The sequence below is a fragment of the Antedon mediterranea genome, chromosome 3 (genome assembly GCF_964355755.1).
Source record: "Antedon mediterranea chromosome 3, ecAntMedi1.1, whole genome shotgun sequence".
NCBI lineage: Eukaryota > Metazoa > Echinodermata > Crinoidea > Comatulida > Antedonidae > Antedon > Antedon mediterranea.
The window spans coordinates 25,645,410-25,663,006 of NC_092672.1; the positions used below are offsets into that span (position 1 = coordinate 25,645,410).

At 36.2% G+C, this 17,597-nt stretch overlaps 2 protein-coding genes across 2 annotated transcripts; one reads left to right on the top strand and one right to left on the bottom strand.

The window, feature by feature from the left end:
- Positions 1–5,315: 5,315 nt before the first annotated feature.
- LOC140044207 (uncharacterized) lies at positions 5,316–7,015 on the top strand. Its single transcript, XM_072088685.1, has 2 exons — positions 5,316–6,534; positions 7,011–7,015. Exons 1-2 carry the CDS (start codon positions 5,316–5,318, stop codon positions 7,013–7,015), a joined length of 1,224 nt encoding a protein of 407 aa, XP_071944786.1.
- Positions 7,016–10,849: 3,834 nt separating this feature from the next.
- On the bottom strand, positions 10,850–12,172 carry LOC140044209 (uncharacterized protein F54H12.2-like). Its single transcript, XM_072088686.1, has one exon. It carries the CDS (start codon positions 12,170–12,172, stop codon positions 10,850–10,852), a length of 1,323 nt encoding a protein of 440 aa, XP_071944787.1.
- Positions 12,173–17,597: the final 5,425 nt, after the last annotated feature.

Genomic DNA, 17,597 nt, shown 5'->3' on the forward strand with positions numbered 1-17,597 from the left:
CTATGTAAATTTGAAGGGTAAATTAGCTGCCCAGATAATATTGAAATATAATAGTTTTCATTAATTAAAATTCCAAGAAATAAAGTTTCGGTGTTTTGGTCCAGATTTCACACCCATTTAGAACAACTTGAATGTCTTTGTTACTTAATCTATGCCTGTTACGATGGGGTGAAATATAATGAAATTTGTTTTTGAAGTATTTATCAATAATTTATTAGAAGAGAACCAATTTTCAATCGTATTTAATTCTAAATTAACGGTATTTAGTAATAAATCAATATTTTTGTTTGAATAAAATAAAGTGGTATCATCGGCAAAGGAAATAATATTCAGTGTATCACTTACAAAGGTTAAGTCATTTACGTAAATAAGAAATAATAAGGGTCAAAGGACCCACCCACCCCTGTGGTACACCACCTGGAACGTTCTTTTCCGATGATTTCAGTTACCAATCTCTACATATTGTCATACGGTTTCTAAGGTAACCCCTAATGCAATAACGTAAAAGTTTTGAAAGTAAAATATCATGATTAACAACATCAAAGGCTTTGGATAGATCAAGAAAATTCTTTACAAAATTCTTTTTTTCTAATGCATTGATTAATTGAATGTATAAGTTCAAGAAAGCGTGACAGGTAGAGTGTTTTTACGCGAAAACCATATTGATGATTATTTAGGATGTTATGTTTAGTTAAATATGCATAAAGACGAGTATGCATTAATTTTTCTATTATTTTTTAGAGAATGTGGAGGAGAACGGAAATCATATAATAATATATAATATATAATTATATAATTGTTAAGTAAATTTGCATTTCCCTGTTTAAACTGGGACCAGTAGTATATGTAGGACTTCAGGCCGTAATGTACCCCCCAGGGCATATTTCATATTTCTATTGTTTAATTTCCAGGTATTGTAATAATAATTAGTGAAAGGTCACTCTTTGTACCAGACCCGAATGGAATGTCATACCCCCAGGGTATATTTCATAGTTTCTATTGTTTAATTTCCAGGTATTGTATTAATAATTAGTGAAAGGTCATTCTTTGTACCAGACCCGAAAGGAATGTAATATCCCCAGGGTATATATTATATTTTCTATTGTTTAATTTCCTGTTATTGTAATATTAATTAGCGAAAGGTCATTCTTTGTTAGAGAAGGGGGTTTGTTATTTTGGCGGGGTTTTCGTTTTGGCCTGTGTTATATTTGTAATTAGTAAAGAATTTGTATTTTAAAAATATTATTGAAAGGTCATTCTTTGCTTGAGAAGGTTTTGTTGTTTTGACAGGTTTTTGTTGGGTACCTAGGTTATAATTCCTAATTAGTAAAGAATTTGTATTTTACAAAAATTAATGAAAGGTCATTCTTTGTTTGAGGAGTGCTATTGTTATTTTTTCGACGACTTGTCCACTGCAAAGGTTACTTTTGTATAGTATTTTCTAATTTCTTTGTTCATTGTTCTTTTTGTTTGGTACAAGGTTATAGTTTTAATGTAGATACTGTAGATTACTACATTTAAGGGTATGCGTTGTATTATTTATTTTGTTACCTGTTTTTAAGACATGTTCAAGGAGTATGTTTGTTTTATTTATTTTGTAGCCTATACACGTTTTTAAGACTAGTTCAAGAGGGCATGTTAACATTCCTTTAACAATAAATTTGTTGTTCTTTGAACACTAGGCTACCAATGTTACCGTTCAAAATATTTCAGGGTTTCTGTGTAGGCTAGGGGGGTTTTTACGTACTTGGAACCTCTTTTAACAATCGAAAGATTGTTTTATAAAACCTATAAAAGCATCTTTACATCCAAATTATCATCTCAAAACTCATTGATATCTGTCAGCCTGTACATCCATTCACTGCTACGGTAGTTCCTTGTACATTGCTCTTTAAAGAATATTTTCTGATTTTTCCACGTTATGTAAGTACAGTTGTTGTTATCATGGTGTAGACTTTATTTAGTATTTTGTTGTTTTTGAGGAGTTCTCTCTTGTTATAGATTTTAATAGTTCTCTCTCTCTCTCTCACTCTAGTCCACTGATTAACCGTTTTTTTTTGCTCGGAGTTGAAGATCTTTCTTTTGCTTTTTTTTTTTTGTTCATCGTTCATTCGTTTCTGTAAGTTGCTTTTTATATTTTTATTCTTAGTATTTTTTCGTTTGTTTTGTTATTTATTATCATTGTTACCCTCTTTAATTATTGTTATTGTATTGATGTATAGATGGATTCAGCAACAATCTCATTAACAGTTGAAGCAATGGAGAATCTGGTGAAGAGAATCGATTCGTACAAAAACATTAGAGAACTACTGCTCACAACAAGGGCAGATACTACATTATGGTACCTGCTGCGGGGTAGGGTAATGGAGATGGAGGACCTGAACTGGGAGTTGGTCCTGGACTGGCCTTACCCTGCATCTTCATAGGCCTTAATTTGTCGATTAATTTTTTTTTTAAATTAAATAAAGTTTACGGAGGCTTTATTTTAAATTTGTTTTTAATTTAGTGTAGTCAAAGTATTTCTGAAACCGGTAGTCTTTCTCTTACGGATATATGTGATAACGGCATAGAGATTGTTCAAGATCTATCGGAAAGTTTATTAATTGATCACGTAGAAGTAAGTGTTTTTGTTTAATATATTTTTATCGTAATAATTTTTTCATTACCGTATATAACTCGTAGAGTAGCTTGTGTAAACGAATGTGCTTCTGCGTTTACAGTACCATCGCGTTTCCTTTCTAATTTTTTAATTTTTTTTTTCTTTAGTATGGTATTGGTGCACACACCAAATGTTTGAAAATGAGGGAATGTGGCGAGGATAGTGATTCTCAGGAGTCTTCGGTTATTGATGAGGTAACTATCATTTTATTTTCTTTGCTATTGTTGATGCTGTATTACATCGTTTATTTCTATTTCTTTACCGTTATACTTTTTTATTTCAGCCTGTACCGGTACAATACGGGAAAGGAGCCAACAGGAAAAGACCAAGGATAACCGAAGAAGAAGAAGTTGACGATAATGACAGCGATGAATTGAACCTTGACGAGGTAGATTTGAGTCATTTTTGTAGTATTAACCGCTTAGCTGATAGGTTTAACCAGCGTTTTAACGCCACGATTAGCGATTTTACGGTTAAATTTTTTAATGTAGACCATTTAAGTTTAGAGGTGTTCCTTCCCACTCTATATAGAATTTTCGAACATGTCGTCGATAATCTTTGCATTAACGTGCATGTCGACGATATGCTTCGGATAGTTATTCAAGCTGAGGGGTTGGATACACCTATCTCTATTCCTTTTGGTCGGAGGGCCCATCTGACAGCTGATGTTATTTTTGCAGCCATCATGAAGGTCCTTCAGTCCAAAACGGATATTTTAATTAACATCAAATTTAAGTTTAACGTTCTCCATATGAGAATGCCTAGGGGTGGGGGCTATAGAAGAAACGGTATCGACAAAATGATTAATGCTAAAAGCATAATTAAGATTAAGAATGATGGTAACGAAACTATCTGCTGCGCACGCGCAATTGTCACGGGTATTTCTATGATCGAAGATAAAATTAATAACGTGGCTAGGTGGAATAACATTAGGAAGAGCTATGACCAGCAAAAGACAGCCGCCCTTCATTTACTTAGAGATTCGGGGGTTAGGGAGCAAGCTTGCGGCATCGAAGAATTAAAAAAGATGCAATCCAAATTACCAAATTATCAAATTATTGTCCTTTCTAAAGACAATTTAAATTCTGTAATTTTTAGCGGCGATTATTGTAAGAAGCAGATTTATCTTTACCATCATTCTAATCATTATGATCTTATAACGACTATGACAGGCTTTTTAAAAGTTTTTTATTTTTGTGATAGATGTTTTACAGGTTATACACACAAGTATTCTCACAAGTGTCAATACACGTGTGTACTCTGTAAGCATCACGAATGTGACCCTTCTATTAACGTATCTGTAAATAATACTGTAGAGTGTAAAGAGTGCAATAGATTTTTTAAAAACCAGCAATGTTTCACCAATCATAAAAAATCTCCTGATTCTAAAAAAGTTTCAGTATGTGACAAAATTAAAAATTGTACAACTTGTGATAGGATCATTCAAAAAGATCACAATTGTCAAAACCGTTTTTGTAGAATTTGTCGGACTTTCGTTTCATACGATCATCAATGCTACATGGAACCGGTTGTAGCCCCTAAACATGCTGAAAAAAAGTTTAAGAATCAGGAGGACCAAAAAAGGGCTGTCACTAAATATTTCTTTTTTGATTTTGAATGCACGCAAGAAACTGGCGAACACAAACCAAATTTATGCGTTCTTCAAAAAACTTGTCTTAATTGTATCGATGGTGCTAATGACTCTGCCGAGTGTGACGTGTGTGGGGAGAAATCAATGACTTTTCACGGGGAGACTGCATGCGTAGATTTCTGCAATTACATTTTTAACGAATACAAATATAATCATAACATTACGTGTATCGCTCACAACCTCCAGGGCTACGATAGTTACTTCGTGCTCGAGTACCTAAACAAAAACTGTATTGTACCAGATATTATTGCACGCGGTGGTAAACCTATTTCAATTAAGGTTAAAGAAACGAGTATCCGATTCATTGATTCCCTTTCATTTCTACCCATGTCTCTATCCAAATTACCCAAAACTTTTGGCATCTCCGAGCTAAAAAAAGGTTACTTTCCTCATTATTTCAATACTTTAGAAAATAAAAATTACGTAGGTCCTTATCCCGATTCTTCCACCTATTCCCCCGATAAAATGACTACTTCAGGCCGAGATTCATTCTTTAAATGGTATAATCAGAAAATTGTAACTAATCAAATTTTCAATCTCCAAAAAGAACTCGTCGAGTATTGCATCAGCGATGTGGATATTCTCAGAAAGTGTTGCCTTACTTTTAGGCATCTTTTTTTTAAAGTAACTACATCGCCGAAAAACCCTCTACTCGGAGGCGTTGACCCCTTTTCAAATAATTTAATGACAATTGCCTCGGCGTGTAATCACGTCTTTTCTAGAAATTTTTTAAAACCATCCACCATCGCTTTATTTCCACCATCAGGGTATCTAACAACCGTTAACCATTCTCACTCTAGCATGGAATGGTTGTGCTACGAGTCGCATAAAAGGGGGGTCTTTATCCATCATGCGAGAAATGGAGGGGAAAAAATGTTTGGGCCTTACTTTGTCGACGGCGCATGTTTAGAAAACAAAATTATTTTTGAATTTATGGGTTGTTTGTTCCACGGGTGCCAAGATTGTTATAGATCCGATTCCATTAACCCCTTCACTAACGAAACCATGTTGGAATGCTTTGTCAAGACAAGCAAGAAAACACGGTTTCTGAAGGAGCAATTTCCAGATTTTGATTACGTCGAAATTTGGGGACACGAATGGAAACGGATCAAACAATCGCTGGCCCCTAACATTAAATCTATCGTCTCCAAAGTTCCTTTCATTAGGAAAACTTTGAATCCAAGAGACGCGTTTTTCGGTGGGAGGACTAATGCCAGTTGTTTGTTCTATAAGGTAAAACCGGGTGAAGAAATTAATTACATCGATTATACTTCCTTGTACCCTTATGTAAATAAATACGGTACCTACCCCGTAGGACATCCTGAAATCGATGATCGCAAAGACATGTCCACAGATATCAACGAATATTTCGGTTTGATAAAGTGTACTATCGAAGCGCCTAAAAATTTATTCCATCCAGTCTTACCTTATAGATCACACGGTAAACTAATGTTTGCTCTCTGTAGAACATGCGTCGATTCTCAACAACAAACCGCTTGCAATCATTCTGGTACAGATAGAGAATTTACAGGTTCTTGGGCAACGATCGAGGTCGCTAAAGCCGTGGAGGTTGGGTACGAGATACGTAAAGTTCACGTAGTATGGCACTTTAAAAATAAAAGCGCGTACTCTGCAGATTCTCCCTCGTCCGGTCTATTTGCCTCTTACATTAACACATTTTTAAAATTGAAACAAGAAGCTTCGGGTTGGCCTGAATGGTGTAAAACGCCCGAAGATAAACAAAAATATATTTCGGACTATCGAACCGTAGAAGGTATCGACTTGAATCATGACGACATTGCGTACAATCCTGGGCTTCGATCTCTGGCCAAATTAATGCTAAATAGTTTTTGGGGTAAATTTGGTCAGCGTGAAAATCTCACGAGAATTAAATATACGCAAGATCCTAACGAGGTTTACGATATTTTATCGAACCCACGGGTAGTCGTTCATGATCTAAATTTTGTTAATGATGATTTGGCTGAAATAAAATACGAAGACGAGGAACAATTTGTTGAAGTTAACCGAAAGGTTAACGTTGTCATTGCCGCATTTACCACTGCGCTAGCGCGTTTAAAATTATACGAGCTGTTGGAGAAATTACAGGAACGTGTCCTGTATTACGATACCGACAGCGTAATCTACGTGTCAAAACCCGGGGTGTGGGACCCTCCCCTGGGCGACTACTTGGGTCAGTTAACGACCGAGGTCGACCCTAAAGACGGTAAGTACATCGAGATCGAGTCCTTTGTTTCTGGGGGGGGGGGGGGGGGGGCTAAGAACTACGCCTATAAATTGGATACAGGGAAGACCGTTTGTAAAGTTAAAGGTTTTACCCTTAATTTTACAAACGCTCAGAAAATTAACTTTGACACCGTCTCCAATATGGTAAGAGGTATTGGTCCTAATACAATTAAGACAGTTGAGAAGAATCGCATAACGCGCAAGCCAAAAACACGTAAGATAGTCAACGAAACATCGACTAAAGACTATCGAATCGTGTACGATAAAAGAATTATTATCGAAAATTATCGTACAGTTCCTTACGGTTATGTTTGGTAAATCACTGCAATAAATTTCATCTCTTTTTCTTTTAAAATATAACTTACTTTTTTTTTTTATATATAAATAATTAATTGTTACTTTTTATGTAATTTCATGCACTCAATTTCCTTTATAAATTCGTTTCCTTTTTTGTAGCTTAAGCAAAATATATTTGTAGTTTTAATGTAAATATTTTTATACATGTTTTTAATCAAATTTTCTTTTAATTTTGTTTATAAAGTCGGTACCGTTTCTCTGTTAGTAGATTAAGTAAATATATTTTGTAATTTTAATCTAAATATTTTTTACATTTGAATTCTTATGTCGTTACCGTTTCCTTTTTTGTAGTTTAAGCAAATTATATTTTAAGTTTTAATGTAAATATTTTTATACATTTTCAATTTTGTTTATAAAGTTTATAAAGTCGATACCGTTTCTATTTTTGTAGATAAAGTAAATATATTTTGTAATTTTAATTTAAATATTTTTTCCTTTTGAATTCTTATATCGTTACCGTTTCAAATTTATTTTTGTAAATAATTATTTTCTTTATCATAATTTTGTTTTACGAGAAATAAATGTATACACCGTACTTGTTTATAATATTATATACTTGTCTGTTTCTTAACGTAGACGACGACGATGACGACGACAACAACAACAACCAAAGACATGCGTAGTGTTGACTGTATTTTTATTTTATCCTATCCAATATAAATATTGTAATCTCTCCTCTTCCTTGTTTAAATATTTTATTTATCCAATGTCACCAAACAGTTTGTTCCAGCAAGGCTATACAAATGCCTACTAGTCAGTCGATCAAGTACCATGCTCTGTTAATTCCTAGCTTCTTACTACACAGAACAAGTTCCTATAAATAATAATAATAATAATAATAAATAAAAGATAATATAAAAAAACACTTAATTACTAAAATGAGAATAACAAGAAAAAGAAATTTACTTACCAAATCAATGTCGTTACAAAGTTTTAATAAAGAAAACTTTTCCTTCACAAATTCGCAGGATACGATTTCTAATTCTAAATCAGTATCACACTGCATCGCAACACGTGCGCACACTGAAATTCCTGTCACGAGTCTACCGACGTGTATATTTTGGTCTATCATCATTTCTTTCAACACACTATCCAACGTCTCCGTAGTAATGTCTTTACACAAGGCAATCAAACCATACTTTTTCTCCACCTCGTTACAAAGGCGAATAGTACTATAAAGGATTGGGGAGTCCCACACAACTACTCCCGTTAATTTATATTCAATGTACGATAGAGTCAGTTTTTCCAAATCTGCCATTTCTCTCTCTACTAGTATACAGACGCTAATGACGTTGGAATTGATTTTTTAGGTTTTGATATACAATCATTTGTTAACGTAATTATCATTATTAAGCTCCTATTGGTTTATAATATCGGCCCTCTCTCTCTTTCATTAGTTGACAGTTTTTAAAATAGGGTGATGTGGATAAGGAACCCCCCTCGTTATAAAATACCGATATACAAAAGCTATGACTCATTGAAACTGAAGATGACGTGTGTACTGGTAACCCCCTTCACCGCCGTAATTAGCGGACCGACCTCATCGGGAAAATCATATTTCGTGAAGCAGTTATTGGAAAGTAATTATTTCGACAAGCCGTTCGATGACATCACGTGGTGTTATGGGGAATATCAGCCCCTTTTCACCGAACTGAGCGGGTCTATTAACAACATTCAATTTATAGAGGGGATACCTATGGATTCGATAGAAACGATGGAACCGTCAAAAAACCATTTAGTAATCATCGATGATTTAATGACCGAGTGTAGCCGCGATAAAAGAGTAGTAAACATGTTTACAAAGGGATCGCATCATAGAAACATTTCGGTTATATATTCATTATGCAAAACTTTTTTTACGGTTCTAAAGAAATCCGCACCATCACTTTAAACGCTCACTACATAATACTATTTAAAAACCCTCGGGATAAATCACAAATAGCTAATCTATCTAAACAAATGTACCCCGGTAAAGGACGTTTTTTACAGGAGGCTTTTGAAGACGCTACCCGCGTACCGTACGGTTTTCTTTTAATCGATCTAAAAGCAAATACCCCTGAGGAAATGAGGGTTAGAAGTAACATATTTTCAAAAACCAATCACTTTGTTTACGTGCATAGAATATAAAACGCAGCCTGTACCGTTCTATTTATTCATTTACCTATTTACCAACATCATGTCGAAACGTATCAAAAAGAACGCTGAAACTATTCGTTTCCTAGCCCACTGTTCACCGCGTCAAAGAAAAATTATCTTGGAAAACGCGGACGATCAACTGGTGACGGCTTTGTGCGAATGCGCAATGAACGTTTTAAAAGGTCGAGTGCAAGTATCCAACGCTCACAAGAAGAAGTTGGCTCGGTACAAGAAACACATGCGCGATATTACCAATAAAAGCATTTCGCCTCTCAAGAGAAAACGTTTACTTATTCAAAAGGGCGGCTTCCTCGGTCTTATATTACAACCGATTCTACAAACATTGGGTAGTTTACTTTTGAAATAATGCAGCACACCAAGAAAATGGTATTGATACCCCAAGAACTGGCAAATACGGCTCTGTACAGTAAACGTTACGAGAAAAATCACGAGACAATCACTTCTGGTTTAGATAATTCTATGAAGGGTATACTCGAAAGGGATGACTTGCACGATTACGATAAAATTACCATGTACAATCAAGTACTTCAACGATATTTAAATAAAGAGAAACCTGTAAATAACCCTTCACCTATGAGCTTGAACGTACAACAAACGGGGAACGTTGAAATAAACGAAAATGGCGCAGAATCTAAAGAAGATTATACGGACTCTATATCTAAAGAAATACTACAAAGTATGCCCTCATCGTTGAAATCCAAAACAAAAACATTTCTGGACCGACTAGACCGTTACCGGAAGATGGGAGTAATTGATTGGTCAAGATACGGTGAACTACTAATCGAAGGACAAATGGTAAAGGGGAGTAATTTACTCGATTTGACAAAAGATATAATACAAGAAAAGAAAGGATTTGAACCTATAGGCTGGAGGGATTTTATAACGGTATTGATTGGCGAAATTGAACACCCCAGAAAGTTTGATTGGAAATCCGACGAGACGTCGTACCTTACAAAGAATTAAATCGAGCGGTACACCTCCTCACGCACTACCTAAACGAAAGAATGAGGAGGATTATGACCTCGATGACGATGATGATGAGGATGAAAAACTTACCTTTCGAGCGCCTGCCAAGAGGCGTTCAACTAGACAACCTAAACCTAAATGGTTAAATTTTTAAAAAACATTAATCTTTATGTACTATAATGAGGAAAGGAATTGAATAAAAAAGAAATAAACTCGAATTAGTTGTTGTAGTCACTCGATAAATAACACGTCCAAAACATATCCATTTTAAAAAACAATTTTTATTTACTACGCATTCAATAACATTTTGACAAATTGTACTTTAATATATTCACTATCGTATACGGGTAAGTTAACATCGTATCGATGTTTTACAAAATCATTGACGAACCAATCATTGGATGGTTTATCTTTACCAAACATATTTACTATCGTGGACGTATCCACTCTTCTACATTTATGAAGAATATAAAAAATACAATACTGTCCGCATACCGTAGACAAGGGCGCTTGTAACGCTTTATCGTTAAATGTCCAACTTTCTACAGAGTTATCGAGAAAATTAACAAAATGATTACTATAGTAATTTGGGGGGTTCCCAAAAGAATCGAAAAATTCACCTTTGTTTAAGTTGTTAAAAAAGAAAGCTACCCAATGCGAACCGTTTTGATCGCTAGGCTCAACGTTTGCTATGTAAGCTCTAGGATATCCCGTATGCCCTAAAGGTAACAAGTCAGACGGGTACACCCCTCGAAAGTATCCACTAGCCAACGGATCTGATTTAATTAACCTCAATAGTTGTATCGTGTTCATAATTAAAAATCTATAATTACGTTACGAGACTTGTCAATTTCTATGATTGAATCAAATTCTGAATAAACTAAAATGTTGATGGTCTCGGTCAAAGCCGTAGAAAACTGAATTTCTAAACGTATATTTCCCTGCCGAATTAGATTAAAATGTCCGGCATTTGCCAAATCGGGAGTCAGGTCAAAAGCAAACAACGAATAGCCTTTAGGATAATCGTCTCTAGAAATCTGATTTCCGGTATCCTGGAACAACGTGTTAGAACCCGAAAATAGACTCTGATACGCCAGCATGTAGTTGCCTCCGTCTTCGAACTTTGGTTTTAACGGTTTCCACGGTACTTGCTCACCGTCAATATATAGAGCCAGGAAATTGGTGTTGAAATGTTGAAAATTGTAGGGGTTCTTCTCGTAGCTACCGTTGAATGCTTCGGTGGTCACCAGTCCTACAACCAGGCGTTTCGGTAGATTACCGTTGTACAGCGATTCCCTCGTAAACGATAGATTCCCGCGCGGTATAGTTAATGTCTTGACCTCAACGCGACGCAGCGGGTATTTGGCCGGACCGCGTTCCAGAGCTTTTGCGTGGGCTAGCGCGATAGACGGGTTCAGGCGGACCTTGCGAACAAACAAGGACGCGTCTTCCAGGCGGATCTTAAAACCGGCCGCGGCATCTGAAGACATGAGACTAAATGCGTTTTTACTTCGATGCAGTTTAATTTTGACATCTACACCGTTGAGCATCATTCGATCTTGGAAAAATATATCGCAATGAATAGGTCCAATCAAGTCGACAAAACGACTACCACCAATGTATTGAGCCCGTTTTTTAAGACCTTTATTCACCGCATTTTCGGCTAGCGTAGGGTCAGCTACATCCATTTTACCTGCCGTGTCTTTATGAAACAACCCACCCGTGAGGTGTGTATTCTTGGCATCGGATCCATAAGTCAGTAATGTTTCAATTAATGCCCTATACGAATAAGTATTTGTCGAAGGGGTAATCAATCTCTCGTTCAAAGAAACGTCAACTTCGCTAAACAATGATTGCAAAAGTAAATTGGCAGGGCCTACCGGATCGGCGAGCTGGAGATCGGTTCCGTCTTGTTTAGTAATTTTTAGTTTAACATTAAGCATCGTCTGCGACAAATCCATGTATTCCTCGCTAGACCCTTGTGTGTTGAATTGCAAGGGGCCCACGTCGGTGATGCTGTTGAAAGGGTGATATTGCACCCATTGTCCTTTGGTTATACTAGTCTGTGTTGGTGGTACAGAAAACAAGTCCAATTCCGATTTTAAACACTCGCACGAGTGATTGTGTACAAAAGCCATTTTTTAGATATCGAATATATCGGAGGATCTTCTTACTCTCTTTGCGTTCGATCGACTGATGCCTTTACGCTTACGTTTTCTCTTTTTATTCACCCTACCGTTACCATTTTGGGAAACGATACGTTGACCCGCCTGAGTAAATCTGCGTTTTGCAGCTTGTTTAACGTTTTTACCGCTCAGAACATCTCCCACTAATTCGCCACCCGTGCGCAATGCTTGTTTTCCGAGAGCCTTTGCACCTTTCTTTAGCAGCGGTACAGCCTGTTTAAAGAGACCGGACAAGATACCTCCCAACCCGAACCCTCTTTGATTGTACGACCCTTGGAACACCGGTATATCGATACCTCCAGCCTGTCTGACGTAGTAATCTTCGTAATCATCTACCCCCATCTTTATTTATTTGTTGTTGTTTTTTTAAACGAGGTACGACGATCTGGCCTGTCTGAAATGTAGTTTAGCGAGAACCCTTCCTCGTTGAAATGATACCTTTTCTCCCGTGTCGTTTCTTATATCTATAAGGATGGTATCGATATCTTTTTTCACCACCCTTTTGTATTGCGGACTAGCAAACGTATGTCCGACATTTTTCTTCATGTTTGATTCTCTGGTTTGTAGCGCTTTCAAAATAGGGACGCTCGCATCTCCAACTCGTTGAGATTCGATTATATCGGTGTACAAAAACAACGTCGGCACTCTGTGATGAATGTACGCGGGTCTAGAACCGTGTGTAATAGATCCTCGGGGAATCGATGATTCGTCCATACCGAGTAATATGGGTAATCCATTTAATAGCGTAACTGATGCTTCTTTGGCGGTTTCCACGTTAATCACTTCTTTAATTGAGCTGAACCGAAATCTCACTTTGGACTGTAACGACTTTGAAACTAAAACCTCGTTAAGAGCATCAATCACTTTACCTCCGGTTGAATAAAACCCTGGGCTATAGCTATTTCGATCGACGAGTCTTCTTCTTCTAATTCGTTATCTCTTATATTCACCAGCAATTTATTGTTGGTATCGTCGACGTTATACCACGTGTGGGGATAATAAATTTCACTTAGCCTAAACCAACCTCCCATTCACCGTACAAATGAATAGGCTCCGCCAGCTTGGTCGTGTATCTCGTAAGAGTATTTTCGGGAAAACAGTTCATGGAACTGTTGCTAGGTAAGAGGACGTAAAACTGAGCCGTCATGATGTTTACCGGGCAATATTCTGAACCCAACTGTTGAACTTGGCCGGATAACCTAACCACTTAACGAAATATTCCGTTTTCCCTCCTCGTTTTCTTTTCTTTATTACTTCTTCCACGCGATACGTATCCTTGTCGCTTTTGGATACTTTTTGCAATTCCTTTTCGTAAAAAGTACCTTCTATGATTTCGCCGTCCCAATCCTCCAGTTTATATGTGGGAACGGTCGAACCGGTACGCTTACGTATCCTAAATATCTCCTCCGTCCAGTTTGCCAGGTAACCTTTCTCGAAAGGCATTTTGTATCTACTTATTCGCACTTTATTACCCTCTTTGAACTTGGGCCGAACTTGTTTCTTTTGCTTCATTTTATACAGATTTTCCCAAACTTCATGTACGTTATCTTTTGTAACCTGTGAGGGCGCCATACCGATTGATCTGTGTTTAGAATTATTGTAACTCGATACCAATTTTGGAAGTACGTCTATATATTTTCGCGTAGCTTTTGATGTAAAGTATCTCCACATCCTAGTTTTCAACGATCTATTGAATCTTTCCACGACGCTAGCTTTTGTTTCGTTATTGGTAGTGAAAAAATGTATATTCAACGATTTTAGGAGCGCTTGAACTTTACGATTAGTAAACTCTGTACCTTTATCAGTGTGAATTTTTAATGGCTTTCTTTTTCCAGATAATAGTTTTTTCATAGCAGTAAGCATAGAATCGGCAGACTTATTCTTTATAGGTAAAACCCATGCATATTTACTAAGTACGTCTATACACGTAATAAGAAACGTGTTTTGTTTATTATACTTTTTTAAAGAAGACAAGTCAACGAGATCCAATTCCCACTGCTCGTCAATAGCTGTAACAAACACCCTGTTTCTCTGAAAACGTCTTTGAATAGGTTTATGAAGAGTGTACGTATCTTGTTTTTCTAACCAGTCTTGAACGTCAGTCTTTGAAATATTAGAGTCATTTTTCACGTTTGTATAAAGTCGATCGACACCCCCGAAACTACCAGGGTTTTTTGGGTCGTAGTACGTAGAACTTAATAGTCTGTCCATAACTCTCTCACTCGTTGAAATGAAACACTCACACATAAAACATTACTTAAAAAAAAAAAAGAACAACAACATTTTTTTGTAAATTATCAAACAATATTTTTTATTAACACAACGCACGAATCAAATATAGTACAATTGGAAATATAGTTTACATACATTCGGAATACAAATACTTTTAAAAATAATTGCAAGTAAATTGTACGTGAAAGTAATTAGATTAATCGTGAAAATAAAAGAATACAAATAAATTGTAAATGACGTCGGTAAACAAATAATTTGATTTAGAGTTCATTGTTAAGAAAGTTATTTCAACATTGATGTAGACCTGCGTCCTCCGTTATCGTTTTCGTCACCACCACCATCGACGGTAACCGCATTATCAACCTCTTCAATCATCTTTTGTATTTCGCCGTGTTGTTCGATTAACTTGTACCATTGTTTCTTTGGAAGGTTTATACCTTTTTTGCCGGGCTTAAACTCGCCTCCTTCTTCTGCCTGGTAACAACGGCGAATACATACAAACTGCTCTTCTTTCCAGTTACTAACTACCACATGTATTATAGGTGTGTCCGAAAGAGGGATTCTTACTGCCTCCCACCAAGTTAATGTCTCTTTGCAAATCGTCTAGGGCTTGAAGAATTAAATCAATATTGGTAAAAAATTTTTGCCACAACAGAACGGGTAAATTAATACCTACAGGCCCAGGTTTGAAGGCACCATTTTCTTCCGTTTGATAAAATTCTCTGAGGCAAACATAAACAACTTCACCCCAGCGCTGGGCCACTACATGGCGTTTTTCAGACAGAAAAATCCTGTTTGTTGAGGTTATTGTAACTTTTGGTTCAGCACCGGTCATTTCGGCATAATCCTTGGCGCTCATTCCTGAGGCAGAGTGAAATGTTTTTTTACTTGTTGACGGCTTCGTTGCTTTACTCAAATCGTTAGATTGACCGTTGAAAAATTTTCTAGGATCCAATAATTTCGAGGAGTTAGAAGTCATCGTTGGTACTTTAAAACTGCTACACTCGTCAGATTTAGAGCTTCCCATAACTCTTTTCATAGTCCTACGAGCCTTCTCACCAATTGCTAATTTTGGAGCAGGTACGTTTTTGAAACTCATGTTGAGCGATTGTATGTAGAGTGAGGTACAGAGAGAGTAAAACGAATGATGGTTGATAGTTCTGAATGATTTCGTTTGAATCAGCTCCGATATATATACAGTTGAGTACGGAAGTACCTTTTTAAAAGTAATTAGCCTAAAGCGTTGTTAATAGTTTTTCCTATCAATTGTCTCCCTACAACGCATGCGGATTAAAGCATTGTTAATTGTTTGTTTTCCGGTCAATCGTTTTTCCGTGGCACGTGCGAAACACGTTTTAGATATCCTCACACAATAACTTATACAGGTTCTCTGAATTACTCAAGGTATTTACGAGAAAGTAAACAAAATGTCTATACCGCGGTAATGAATATTCCTCGTACTTATTCAGCTCGCTGTACACGGTATCGTCTGTAACATACTCTTTATCCAGAACCTCCCGATAAAAATAATCAATCTGTTCTTCTGGAGATTTCATTAAACAGAAGTCATGATCTTTTTGACCAGGCCTATCAAATTCGCAACCATAACAAGCCGCTTTACTTAACATCCAACACTTGTTTAACACTTGAGAAACAAACACTTCTCTGGCTAAATATTCCAATTTCAATAAAAATTCTCTCTCCACCTCATCTACGTACGTAAATATACAACTTGTAGCCCGGCTACCCCTCTCAACTCCTTCATCAACACCGGCGGGTATACCCTCATTGGTCCGCATGTACCGATCACCGATATCGTTACCTGTAACAACAGTCTCCTCATCATCGCTAATAATTATAACTGTATCTACACAGCTACCTAACGAAAAATCTATACTTCCAGACATAGCGAAATACTGTAACTCCACGTTAAAATAAACGAAACAACTGGAAAGGTCACAAAAAACAGTCCCTCTTCTTACAATGACTAAAAAGAAACGGCTCTAAAATATCAAAAACAAAACTAATGTACCAAACAAAAAGAACAATGAACAAAAGAAATTAGGATATACTAAACAAAGGCAACCTATGCAATGGTCAAACCGCCTAAAAATAACAATAGCAATCCTCAAACAAAGAAACTACCTTCACTAATATATTTAAAATACAAATTCATCACCAACTACAATTATAACCCAGGCCAAAACGAAAACCCCGCCAAAATAACAAACCCCTTCTCTAACAAAGAATGACCTTTCGCTAATTAATATTACAATAACAGGAAATTAGACAATAGAAAATATAATATATACCCTGGGGATATGACATTCCTTTCGGGTCTGGTACAAAGAATGACCTTTCACTAATTAATAATACAATACCTGGAAATTAAACAATAGAAACTATGAAATATACCCTGGGGGTATGACATTTCATTAGGGCCTGAAGTACTCCATATACTACTGGGACCACTTTAGCTAATTTTATGTGGTCAGGTACGATTCCTGTAGTAAAAGAATTAATAACATAAGTAGGAGGAATTAAAATAAACAGATTAACCTTTTTAAGAACAGAAGGTGTAAGGAAGTCATGTCCTGATCATTTATTGGAATCCAGACTGTTGATCATGTTCAACACTTTATTTTCAGTGACTGTGTTAATAAAAAATGAATTAGGCCTAATGGGTGGGGATGTGGTAAATACGACATTGGATCAATATATTATTGTTTGAGATGGAGCGTTTTCTGAAAAATAATTATTAAAGTGATCACATATAGAGTAAGTATCATAAATATATTCATGCCCAATTTTTAAAACTGAGGAATTTTTATTCGTTTCTATAGCTGGATTTAATAGCCTACAGAATTTATCACAAAACTTTCTTTTTGTTTGAATTGATTGAATTTTCTTTCATAATAATATTGTTTTTCAGCAGGACGACAAAGAGCAATAAACAAATTATTATAACTTGTGTATGTTGTTTTATCATTTGGGCTCTGAGATTTAATATATTTTTTATAAAGGTAGTGTTTTCGTTGACTGCTTTTAAGAAGAGTGCATGGGGATGGCATCCAGGGCTGTTTTGCATCTCTCTCTCTCTCTCTCTCTGCTGGTATTGAATTTGTAACTAGCGCCCTCTTTATTT